Raw genomic sequence first — 13,374 nt, 5'->3', positions numbered from 1 at the left:
AGTCAAATGCTGGGGCTAATCTGATTTACCTTTCTTTCAGTCTGCTAATTAACCCTTAGCCTGCTGGTGGCGATTGGTTTTGCCTTTGCGACCAGTGCAGACCAAGATCAGCCTGCACATCCGTGCAGGCTGATCATGGTCTGCACTGTTCGCTATTCAGTTAGTAAATTTTCAGTGAACACCCCTTCGAATAATAAATGGTATTGCCCAAACTGAATGATGGAACAGTCCATTTTAGAAATTTAGCAGGCTAAGGGTTAAGGACATTTACAGGATATGTCAACTGGATGGCTGCATTCTCTAAATGTGGCAATTTTCCTGCTGGGCTTATGTTCTTGTTTCTTACTGAGCTATATGTTTTTAGACTTGATTTAATAGTCAAATTCAAGAATACAGATCTAAGGCAGTTCTAGTTGCGATAAAATTACAAATCTGGTCATTTGAAATTCATTTCAGTCAATATAACATCCAACTCATCTGAAAATCTGTCAGACATTAACTGCAAGCTTCCAAATATAAGAAAATTATATAAAAACCTTCGATTTGTCATTAATGGTATATTTATTTATGTAATGTTTTTTGTGACTTGTGGCTTTATATTGCGAGATCATATAAAGTATCCCTTACGCTGGACATGACTGATTCTGCCTTTGTGACCAGTATTCTCAGAAAGTCTCCAAAACTAGATAAGCAATGATGAAGGTCAAACATACAGGGTTTTATTTCACAGGACTATTCATTTCTGAAACACTAAATTGACCAAGTTTGATTGCTTTATACATCATTCTAATGGTATCTGAGGGTGACAAAAGTATCTTTTCGAAGTTTTGTAATATTTTAAAAGTAAAATTTATGCATTTTTCTTATTGTTAAAATTGGGCAAAATACTTTTGCTTTAAAATTCCAAACTTTTTGCATGTTGCTTTTATGTTATGATACTGTAGACTTATTAAAGAAATGACGAAGTTTCAGTTACTTCAAAATTGTTTAAGGGTGTAAACTTTTTTTAAATACTGTAAAAGCAGAAATTTCCACAAGGGTTTAATTTTCACTTATTCGCAAGGCCCTACATCTAGTGAATAAATATTCACCAATAGTATAATTCAAATTCAAGTAGGATACCATTTTTACAATTTTGCATATATTAAACCTTGCGAACAAACTCAAAATTTCAAATTCGCAAAATTTTGAGCCAGCGAAAATTTATGCTTTTACAGTAGACTGAGTGGGCATGATTTCGGAAAGACAGACCAAAAACAGGAAAGGAGGTCCAACACCATTAATGTGATACAATATGCAGTAGTATTTCACTGCGGAAAATGGTTCCGTATACGGGAGTGTATGCATTCCGTATACTCCTAATATACGGACGTATACGGAAACATTTTTCCCGTATATGGAACATTCCATATACGGGAATCTCGTATTCTTTAGTTGGACATTCATGTTTTTCTCACATGGATCCGTTCATTCATACTTAGCATAAATACGTTTCAACAGTTTATGTCAGTATTCAAAGTTAGGGATTGTCAAGGTCCAAAAGAATGTTTAAGGCGTAGGTTTTGATCATACATTCAGAAAAGATATTTTATATGATATTCGTATATTAGACATATACGGGACCGTATACTCCCGTATATGCACACATTTTTCGCAGTGTTTATAGGTTATCAGATATGTATGGAGTTCTGCAGCAGGCATATTGAACAAGTGTATATTTCTTGATTCAAACTAATAACTTCATTTAACTAACACATGTGCTTATATACACCTACAAATTTGTTCTTTGCACTGTGAATAAAAGTGAAAATATTGCCATAATATATTTTATAAACTTTTTAACACGACAATATGTATCTAAGACATCATCCGTCATATAATTATAGATTTTGCATGTCAATATTGTTAAATACTGACGTCTCCGTCTCTTCTCTGTAAAGTGTACAGAGACAGAAAGTACCTATGAAGTAATAAGTATGTTATTCTATAGCAGAAATCATCTTTTTTCAATTAACATTTAGCCTGCTGGCGGCAAGTGACTCTGCCTTTGCGATCAGTGCAGACCAAGATCAACATCTGTGCAGTCTGATCATGATCTGCACTGTTTGCCATTCAGCTAGTATATTTTTGGTAAACAACCCTTTTAAAAGTTAATGGTACTGTCCAAATTGGAAGACGGACATAATCATTACAGAAATTTAGCAGGGTATGTTCCAACCTGCTTCATCTCATAAGTAGCAGTGAGCGGACAATTACAGAGTTAGTTCATTCACTGACTATCTTCACAGTTATACATAGTGGTACATGTACACACAGAACCAATAAGGCCTGTTATATGATACTGAAAGTGATCAATGCACTAGTTATTGGAGCTTTAACAGTGATCATCACAGGTTCGTTATTCTTATGCTTTCCTATTTTAAGTTACTATTGATTCTGTTACATCAATGCACTGTGAGATACCTCTAAATCAGGGCTGAAAAATACAAAACATCATTAAAAGTTAATCAGTCACGAATCTATGGCATTAAACAATTTGACTCCCAGCAGACTCGATTAATGCTCTCTTTCTGCTAGAGGTACATGTACATTACACAAGAATCAAGGTATTTCAAAAGTGTTGTCAGAGAATATTCCCATGTTATGGATCCAACTCACAACCCACTAGATTAATAGTTTTGTACTTGCCCTGCTAAGGTACCCCTGGGTTTCTATAATAAAGCTTTTCTCAAATCTCCTGGTTAGTTTCAAGCACAAATGTATTTCTGCAATAAGATGCAGCAATTCAATATGAATATTATCAGGGATCTAGTACTTTTCTGGCTATTGTGTTTGTGTCAGAAATCCACTAACTCATGTCCCAAAGAAACAGTTTTTTGTTGTTGTTGAAACCACAAAATTTTATGCCAACAAAGTTAAATGATTTCACTTAACCCTTAGCCTGCTAAATTTCTAAAATGGACTGGTCCATCATTCAATTTGGGCAATACCATTTATTATTCAAAGAGGTGTTCACTGAAAATTTACTGACTGAATAGCGAACAGTGCAGACCATGATCAGACTGCATGGATGTGCAGGCTGATCTTGGTCTGCACTGTTCGCAAAGGCAGCATCACATGCCGCCAGCAGGCTAAAGGTTAATTACATAAAACTGCCTCAAATTCAATGCGTGATAATATAGTATGCATAAGTGTGAAAGGTGAAGTCAATCCCTGGCCTTATCATGCCAAAGATGTAAAAAATGGAACTTGTACATTCCTCCTTTGCTTGGCACTCTATAATTAAAGGGTGGTTCAAGATGAAATAAGCCTAGCAGACACCTTAACTTTCAAAAAACAGCTTTGTAACTTTGTTCTGTTAATTCAGGACTATATGCTGAAGCTTAAATAATTTTTTCTATCATATAATATAAATATTTGTCCAAGTAGACATAAATTTCAATACTGTTTTGCAGGTGCTATTATCAAGCATTTTGATTGCCTCTCAGTACTTCCAAAAAAATAATTATACCACCCATCTGAACTTAATTATTTTTCAATTCAAAAACTGCACATTTTCATTTTTCACAGATCTGATAAGCCAAGTTATTCAACAATTTACACAGGAAGAATAATTTCAAATCAACTGAAACTCCCATAAATCTTGAAGTGCTATACAGTATTTTATTATTTCAAAAAGTGATGCAAAATTGCCTACAGCCGTTCAATGATTCATCCAAAAGATGAATTTCAAAGCTTTTCAAATATGGGTGCACCTCTTTTCAAAGACTGTAATACTCCTCATCTTTATATCTTTTATAGAATCAAAACCAGGTGTTTATAAAGAGCATCTGATTAATACTGTCTGTAAGAATGAAAACAAGCTCCCCCACCCCACAACCTGAACAAAGTCTTATGTCTTGCTACAGAAAATGAGTCTGTGAAACTGGAGAATGAGTCACTTTAGCTGCATATTCAATAGAATGAAAAATGCTTGATTTTCCCATTGATAAACCAATATGAGTCATTTTAAGAGATACACAATGTATTGCCTTTCACTAGTAAGCATTATATAGTGTGTATTGGAACCTTTTTCTCTAGAGAATGTTCACATACAATAATCAGTATAGCCTTTCTGATAGTACAGGTTACTATTAGGTAGAATACAAATTCATACCTGGAAGTGATTATCAATTATTAGGGTGATGTTTTGTGTGCTACCTGTATCAATCAGCAATATGTGTACAAATTAATACAAATTACTTAATTTCGCATCATCTGTTGTGTATTTTGGCATCCATTCATCTATAATATTTATCATACACTTTATATTAAAACAAAACATTCCATTTAAATTTTATTACTTACAATCTAAATATTTGGTGTAATTTATCAGTTTGCCGCATCAATTTATAATATAAGTAGAGACCTAAACATTTAAGCATTCTGTAATTGTTGAATGTTACATTTAGTTTCATTAAAAGTTGTCTTTTAGTTACTTTTTCATTTTTCAATATTACCTGTTACCTTGAATCATATATAAAGAAGTCTTTATGAACGATATATATACTTTTCATGTCAAGTGAATCCAGATCATTTCAACATAATTCTGTATTTCAGTCTAAAAATTTATGTTTAAAATTTAAGTCTAAAAAAGGATCATACACTGAATGTCAGAAACAGAAGTGCTAACAGGAAAACTGCATGTCTTTATTTGTCACATTGATTTGACTTCTTTTCTTGAAATGTTTAAGAGAGTTTTGGCCAGTTTTTCTTTTTTTTCGTTTTGCCTCAATTTTTTGTTGTTGTTTTTTTTTGTAAATCTAGTCTGCAACATTACTACTATGCCCCAACGATAACTTGATATTTACAAACATGACTATAAATAGATTAAAATGGAACATAGGGAATTCAGCATTTTTCTAGCATGTTACAATCTAAATATTTCCGGATTTTGTTCAAATTACAAATTAGCTCAGTGGTAAAGCATAATGTCCATGGTCAACAGATCTTTTGCCGTGTGGGTTCGAAACTCAGTATTGAGAATTAATTTTTATTTCACTTTTGCATAAAAATTAGGTTTCCTTCATGAGCTCTGTGACAATACGACAGAGAGGTATCTAAAGCCGATATGGCAGATCAGAATAGTTTATTATATAAAGACATATATACAAATTCAAACCATCAAAGAAAGAAAGAAAAGTAATGAAATTAAAATGAAAACGAATAGAAAAAAAACATATCTGAAAAAAAAACTCTTATGAAGATTCGGACCCACAAAACGACTTGCTTATATCCAATTGTTGTCTGCAGTTTACCCGACTGAGCTATGTTGCCATATACATAATAACTATTTAAAATGAAAGAAATACCAATATTTGATTGTCAAGTAAATGGGTAACCATTATGAATTATTATTTCGTCAGTTATCATGAAATAGACTCGTCCTCGCGTTTCGGCGGGACTCGCGTTATCATTGGGGATTAGTATTCAGGTTGTTAAAAAATCATGACTCTTTACATATTATGTTGCTTGTGCTTTTGGGCAATGACTTTTTGACTTTGACTTTGTTTCTTGGTATATTGTTCCTTGATATTCAGTGCACAAATCACAAATACAATCAAAAGTTAAAACCTGTGAACACAATCCAATCTATAGCAATATGAAAATAAATAATACCTGTCTGCCCCTTTCCCAGGGTTTTCTCGAGCTTGTAGGGACCCACATATTGTTCTTCCCTATCTCGCAATGAATTCACACGGTGGTGGTGATGAGACATACTAAATTACCATATACTTCTTCACTACTCTGCTATGTCATCACAATCATTTAAGCCCCAAACCTTATTCCACATACATGAATGTATCTCTAATATATCCTACATTTTCATACTGAAACAAACATAAATCATCATCAATTAATTATAATTAATGGGTCGTTTCTAAAGACGATTTGGTCTGAAGACAATAATTTTTAAACACTCAAGCATAAAGATATTCCTTTAATGAATAGCTTAAACTGTTATCACGAATACTTCCAAAACCCATGATTGGCACGAACATTGCACGAGACTGAATTATACTCTCCGAGAAAAATGGCACCGTTTGCACCGAACATTGGGTCGAATTTAAAAATTGTACCTATTCACATTCCGAGAAATTCACTGACTGAACTCCGATGGAAAAACATTAGGTTAAAGTATAGCTTAGAAACTACAAATAAAGAAAATTCAGCCCTACATCCACTTTCCTTGTCAATCACTCTGATTATCGATTACAGAAAAATGACAGGTGCGCGCGCTGCAAATTGTTCAAGGTGCGTCACTCTTAACAACGCTCAGCATCAGCAGCAGAAATAAATATTCCTGCACGAGTACTTTCCCCTGGTTTACTAATTTTGCCATAAAATTTAAAGCATTGTGGAACTTCAAGCAAATAACAAAAAAAAAACACACAAAAAAAACAACATTTGATTGTTTAACAACCATGTCACGAAAATTAAAAAAAATATATGAAAACATAGATCTGAATTAATGAGATTATAATTATTAAGTTGAAAAAGGGGCATAAGTTGGTGAAAAAGCAAAGCAAAGCAAATTTATGGGACCTGTGCACTGCATGGCATACAATCCATTTCCGCAAGTGATAACTGAGACACCAGCTCATATACATAACCAAAAACTCCCAAGTCAAAAAAGCTTTGTAAAACTTCTGAATAGAGCCATGGAGCCTTCACATTGCATGTCAGATCATTTGCTGTGGAAGTTCAAAGTATATTGTTTAACATACAGTAATTGGTATTCCAAATTAATTGTTTTAGGGTTTTATTTGTTATGGTAATGAATTCTGTTTTTTGGTATCTGATACTCTGTCTGTCTGTCAGCTGTCCAAATAGATGTTATATAATAAGCATTTAGAAAAGTGCTACTTTTAAAACTGCACAGTCATGAACTTTTTCATGTAGAGCCATAAAGGGAGGTAATCGAAAGCAATAGATCCTATATAACTTTCTATTACGTTCATCAATAATATTATCTGTATTAGCATTTAAAAAGTAATTGATTTATTTTGTATTCATAATGGAAAATGTGACTGTCATATTTCAAACAAAGGCATTATGAGCCTTGAAGGATGAGGCATTCTAAGAATGCATTTAAACTTAATTTATACATTTTAATGTTTGTGTTTTTCAATAGCATTTTTTTGTTTGATCTATTAAAGTAGTTTTATTTGAGATTCTAGCATGACCCAGTTTATTTCCCTATTAAACAACAACACATGCACTGTGTGTACATCACAATTGTCAGATCATGACATCAAATGAGCCGCGCCATGAGAAAACCAACATAGTGGGTCTGCGACCAGCATGGATCCAGACCAGCCTGAGCTTCCGCGCAATCTGATCAGGATCCATGCTGTTCGCTAACGGTTTCCCTAGCTGCAATAGGCTTTGAAAGCGAACAGCGTGGGTCCATGCTGGTCGCAAACCCACTATTTTGGTTTTCTCCTGGCGTGGCTCAAATGTCATAACAGAACACTGGAAAAGAAACAACAAAAAAACAGGCAAATATCTGATGATCATCTTCAAAGATATAGATAAGAATCCTTGATATTGTGTTAGAACTGATGTAATACTTCATACACTGATTTGCGCCTATTAAAAATAAAATTCTTACTCTGCATGAAAACAGGCATTTTTCAATCAGTCACTCTTCATGTAAACAGATGTTCTTCAGTTACTCTTCAAAAAGCAGACATTCTTTAACTACTCTTCAAGAAAATAGAAATTCTTCATTTACCCATCAAGAAAATAGTCATTCTTCAGTTTGTGTTTTTTGTTGTGTTTTTTTCAAGAGAATGTTCTTTCTGTTTACTCTTCAAGGAAACGGATGTTCCTCAATTACACTTTAAGAAAAAGACATTTTTCAGTTGCTCTTCAAGGAAATAGATATTTCTCAGTTACGCTTTAAGAAAAAGACATTCTTCAGTTTACTCTTCAAGGAAACAGATATTTCTCAGTTACACTTTAAGAAAAAGACATTTATAAGTTACTCTGCAAGGAAACAGATATTCCTCAGTTACTTTTTAAGAAAAAGACATTCTTCATTTACTCTTTAAGGAAACAGATGTTCCTCAATTACACTTTAAGAAAAAGACATTCTTAAGTTACTCTTCCAGGAAACAGCTGTTCCTCAGTTACACTTTATGAAAAAGACATTCTTCAGTTTATGCTTCAAGGAAATGGATGTTCCTCAGTTACACATTAAGAAAAAGACATTCTTCAGTTACTCTTCAAGGAAATGGATGTTCCTCAGTTACACTTTAAGAAAAAGACATTCTTCAGTTACTCTTTATGGAAACAGTGTTTCTCAAATACACTTTAAGAAAAAGACATTCTTCAGTTACTCTTTGAGGAAACAGCTGTTCCTCAATTACACTTTCAATTACGCTTTAAGAAAAAGACGTTTTTCTCTTCAGTAACTCTTCAAGGACACAGACATTCCGCAGTTATACTTCATGAAAAAGAAATTCTTTAGTTACATTTCAAGTAAACACGGATATGCAGGCTGATCATGATCTGGTTAACAGTAATTTATGGTATGAATATATAGACAGGAGGGACAAATCATTTTTGCAATTTGTTTTTTCCAACATAGTTTATTTCCCTTGACAAGGATATTGCTTTCAGGCAAACTATATCATATTTTGATAGGGTAACTTCACAACTGTTTATAAAAGTTGTTATATTTTTATATATTGTTAATAAACATACTGTTTAATGCAAATAAATCAATAACTCTGTAAGTGTTTATTGGAACCATAATGTTGAAAGTGATTGTAGTTTACCCCTAATGGTTTACAGTCACTAAATGAAGAAATGCACTTTAAGAAAAATACATTCTTCAGTTACTCTTCAAAAAAACGGATGTTCCTCAGCTGCACTTTAAGAAAAAGACATTCTTCAGTTACTCTTCAAGGAGACAGATGTTCTTCAGTTACACTTTAAGAAAAAGACATTCTTCAGTTACTCTTCAAAGAAACAGATGTTCCTCAGTTACACTTTAAGAAAAAGACATTCTTCAGTAACTGTTACTCTTCAAGGAGACAGATGTGCTTCAGTTACACTTTAAGAAAAAGACATTCTTTAGTTACTCTTCAAAGAAATGGATGTTCCTCAGTTACACTTTAAGAAAAAGACATTCTTCAGTTACACTTCAAGGAGACAGATGTTCTTCAGTTACACTTAAGAAAAAGACATTCTTCAGTTAATCTTCAAAGAAATGGATGTTCCTCAGTTACACTTTAAGAAAAAGACATTCTTCAGTTACTGTTCATGGAGACGGATGTTCCTCAGTTACACTTTAAGAAAAAGACATTCTTCAGTTACTCTTTAAGGAAACGGATGTTCCTCAAATACACTTTAAGAAAAAGACATTCTCCAGTTACTCTTTAAGGAAACAGATGTTCCTCAAATACACTTTAAGAAAAAGACATTCTTCAGTTACTCTTTAAGGAAACGGATGTTCCTCAAATACACTTTAAGAAAAAGACATTCTTCAGTTACTGTTCATGGAGATGGATGTTCCTCAGTTACACTTTAAGAAAAAGACATTCTTCAGTAACTCTTAAGGAAACAGTGACCATCAATTACACTTAGAAAAAGACATTCTTCAGTTACGCTTTGAGGAAACAGCTGCTCAATTACACTTTCATACCTTAAGAAAAGATATTTTCAGTTACTCTACAAGGAAACGAGATAAAATCATATGACATTTTCAAAATTTGAAAAGACATCTTCAGTTTTCTTCAAGAAATCAGCTGTTCCCAATACACTTTCATTTTTCGTTCAGTAACTCTTCAGAACAGACATTCGCATTATACTTATGAAAAGATAATTCTTTAATACATTTTCAATAAACACGATTATGCAGGATATGATTGTTAACATAATTGTAGTATGATATATATAGGAGGACAAATCATATTTGCAATTTGTTTTTACCAAATGTTTATTTCCTGACAAGGATATGCCTTTACAGGCAAACTATATCATATTTTAGGTTACTTCACACTGTAAAAGTTGTTAATATTCTTTATTGTATAACATACGTTTAAGCAAATAAATCATAACTCTGTAGTGTTATACATAAGTGAAAGTGATTGTATTACCCCTATGTTAACATCACTAATGAAGAAATGCACTTTAAGAAAACATTCTTCAGTTACTCTTCAAAAAAGGATGTTCCTCAGCTACACTTTAAGAAAAAGACATTCTTCAGTTACTCTTCAAGAGACAGATGTTCTTCAGTTACACTTTAAGAAAAAGACATTCTTCAGTTACTCTTCAAAGAAACAGATGTTCCTCAGTTACACTTTAAGAAAAAGACATTCTACAGTAACTGTTACTCTTCAAAGAGACAGATGTGCTTCAGTTACACTTTAAGAAAAAGACATTCTTTAGTTACTCTTCAAAGAAATGGATGTTCCTCAGTTACACTTTAAGAAAAAGACATTCTTCAGTTACACTTCAAGGAGACAGATGTTCTTCAGTTACACTTAAGAAAAAGACATTCTTCAGTTAATCTTCAAAGAAACAGATGTTCCTCAAATACACTTTAAGAAAAAGACATTCTTCAGTTACACTTCAAGGAGACAGATGTTCTTCAGTTACACTTAAGAAAAAGACATTCTTCAGTTACTCTTCAAAGAAACAGATGTTCCTCAAATACACTTTAAGAAAAAGACATTCTTCAGTTAATCTTTGAGGAAACAGATGTTCCTCAAATACACTTTAAGAAAAAGACATTCTTCAGTTACTCTTTATGGAAACAGTGTTCCTCAAATACACTTTAAGAAAAAGACCTTCTTCAGTTACTCTTTATGGAAACAGTGTTCCTCAAATACACTTTAAGAAAAAGACATTCTTCAGTTACTCTTTATGGAAACAGTGTTCCTCAAATACACTTTAAGAAAAAGACATTCTTCAGTTAATCTTTGAGGAAACAGATGTTCCTCAAATACACTTTAAGAAAAAGACATTCTTCAGTTACTCTTTATGGAAACAGTGTTCCTCAAATACACTTTAAGAAAAAGACATTCTTCAGTTACTCTTTATGGAAACAGTGTTCCTCAAATACACTTTAAGAAAAAGACATTCTTCAGTTACTCTTTAAGGAAACAGATGTTCCTCAAATACACTTTAAGAAAAAGACATTCTTCAGTTACTCTTTGAGGAAACAGCTGCTCAATTACACTTTCAATTACGCTTTAAGAAAAAGATATTTTTCAGTTACTCTACAAGGAAACAGATATTCCTCAATGACATTTTCAATTACTTTAAGAAAAAGACACTTCAGTTTTTCTTCAAGAAAACAGCTGTTCCTCAATTACACTTTCATTTTTCTCTTCAGTAACTCTTCAAGGAAACAGACATTCCGCAGTTATACTTCATGAAAAAGAAATTCTTTAGTTACATTTCAAGTAAACACGGATATGCAGGCTGATCATGATCTGGTTAACAGTAATTTGTAGTATGAATATATAGATAGGAGGGACAAATCATATTTGCAATTTGTTTTTTCCAACATAGTTTATTTCCCTTGACAAGGATATTGCTTTCAGGCAAACTATATCATATTTTGATAGGGTAACTTCACAACTGTTTATAAAAGTTGTTAATATTTCATATAGTATAGTGTTAATAAACATACTGTTTAATGCAAATAAATCAATAACTCTGTAAGTGTTTATTGGAACCATAATGTTGAAAGTGATTGTAGTTTACCCCTAATGGTTTACAGTCACTAAATGAAGAAATGCACTTTAAGAAAAATACATTCTTCAGTTACTCTTCAAAGAAACAGATGTTCTTCAGTTATACCTTAAGAAAAAGACATTCTTCAGTTACTCTTCAAGGAAACGGATGTTCCTCAGTTACACTTTAAGAAAAAGACATTCTTCAGTTACTCTTCTAAAAAATGGATGTTCCTCAGCTACACTTTAAGAAAAAGACATTCTTCAGTTACTCTTCAAGAAGACAGATGTTCTTCAGTTACACTTAAAGAAAAAGACATTCTTCAGTTACTCTTCAAAGAAACAGATGTTCCTCAGTTACACTTTAAGAAAAAGACATTCTTCAGTAACTGTTACTCTTCAAGGAGACAGATGTGCTTCAGTTACACTTTAAGAAAAATACATTCTTTAGTTACTCTTCAAAGAAACGGATGTTCCTCAGTTACACTTTAAGAAAAAGACATTCTTCAGTTACACTTCAAGGAGACAGATGTTCTTCAGTTACACTTAAGAAAAAGACATTCTTCAGTTAATCTTCAAAGAAATGGATGTTCCTCAGTTACACTTTAAGAAAAAGACATTCTTCAGTTACTGTTCATGGAGACGGATGTTCCTCAGTTACACTTTAAGAAAAAGACATTCTTCAGTTACTCTTCAAAGAAACGGATGTTCCTCAGTTACATTTTAAGTTCCTCAGCTATAATTCAAGTAAACAGAATTCCTCAGTTACATTTATCTTCTGAGTTACTCTGCAAGGAAACAGATGTTCCTCAGTTACATTTTAAGTTCCTCAGCTATAATTCAAGTAAACAGAATTCCTCAGTTACATTTCTCTTCAGTTATTCTTCAAGGAAACAGACATTCCAGTTATACTTTATGAAAAAGACATTCTTTAGTTATATTTCAAGAGGATCATGATCTGGTTAACGGTAATTTATAGTACAAATAAATAGATAGGAGGGACAAGTCATATTTGCCAATTTTTTTTTTCAACATGGGTTATTTCCCTTGACAAGGATATATTGCTTTTAGGAAAAATATTATATTTTTGATACTGTTTTTAAAAAGTTTAAATGGGAAGTTATGATCTTTTTATAAAAGTTGCTAATATTTCATATACTGTTAATAAACATACTGTTTAATGCAAATAAATCAATAACTCTGTGTTTATTGGAACCATAATGTTGAAAGTGGTTGTAGCTAGTTTACACCTAATGGTTTACAGACTCTTTAAAGAAATGGTGTGCAAAAAAATACAGTTCTGCAATTACTGGTAGTTTTCATATTTTTGTTCGAACAAGTGATCACTTATACCTATTTGTTTAAGCTGAGTGTTTATATGATATTTTCAATGAAGGTATTTGAGATTTGATTTTCCTGAAAACCAGTTAAAGGCAAATATTTTAGCATATATGAGCTGCATCATAAGAAAACAAACATAGTGGCTTTGCGACCAGCATGGATCCAGACCAGCCTGCGCATCTGCGCAGTCTGGTCAGGATCCATGCTGTTTGCTAAAGGTTTCTGTAATTGCAATAGGCTTTGAAAGCAACCAGCATGGATCCTGACCAGACTGCACGGATATGCAGGCTGGTCTGGATCC

At 32.8% G+C, this 13,374-nt stretch overlaps 1 protein-coding gene across 3 annotated transcripts in view; it reads right to left on the bottom strand.

Annotated features, from left to right (window-relative positions):
- Nucleotides 1-6,657, bottom strand: part of LOC123536594 (serine/threonine-protein kinase BRSK2-like) — a 113,075-nt gene extending 106,418 nt beyond the window's left edge. For all 3 annotated transcript variants that reach the window (XR_008368164.1, XM_045319917.2, XM_045319918.2), the window contains exon 1: nucleotides 5,659-6,657. Coding sequence is in view for 2 of the 3 variants with exons in the window: in XM_045319917.2 (XP_045175852.1) it covers nucleotides 5,659-5,758 (100 nt within the window). In the remaining variant the exon portion in view is untranslated. The remainder of the gene's footprint in view (nucleotides 1-5,658) is intronic.
- Between the last annotated feature and the right edge of the window lie 6,717 nt (nucleotides 6,658-13,374).

Source organism: Mercenaria mercenaria, chromosome 17 (genome assembly GCF_021730395.1).
Source record: "Mercenaria mercenaria strain notata chromosome 17, MADL_Memer_1, whole genome shotgun sequence".
NCBI lineage: Eukaryota > Metazoa > Mollusca > Bivalvia > Venerida > Veneridae > Mercenaria > Mercenaria mercenaria.
This window is presented reverse-complemented; position numbering and strand designations above follow the sequence as displayed.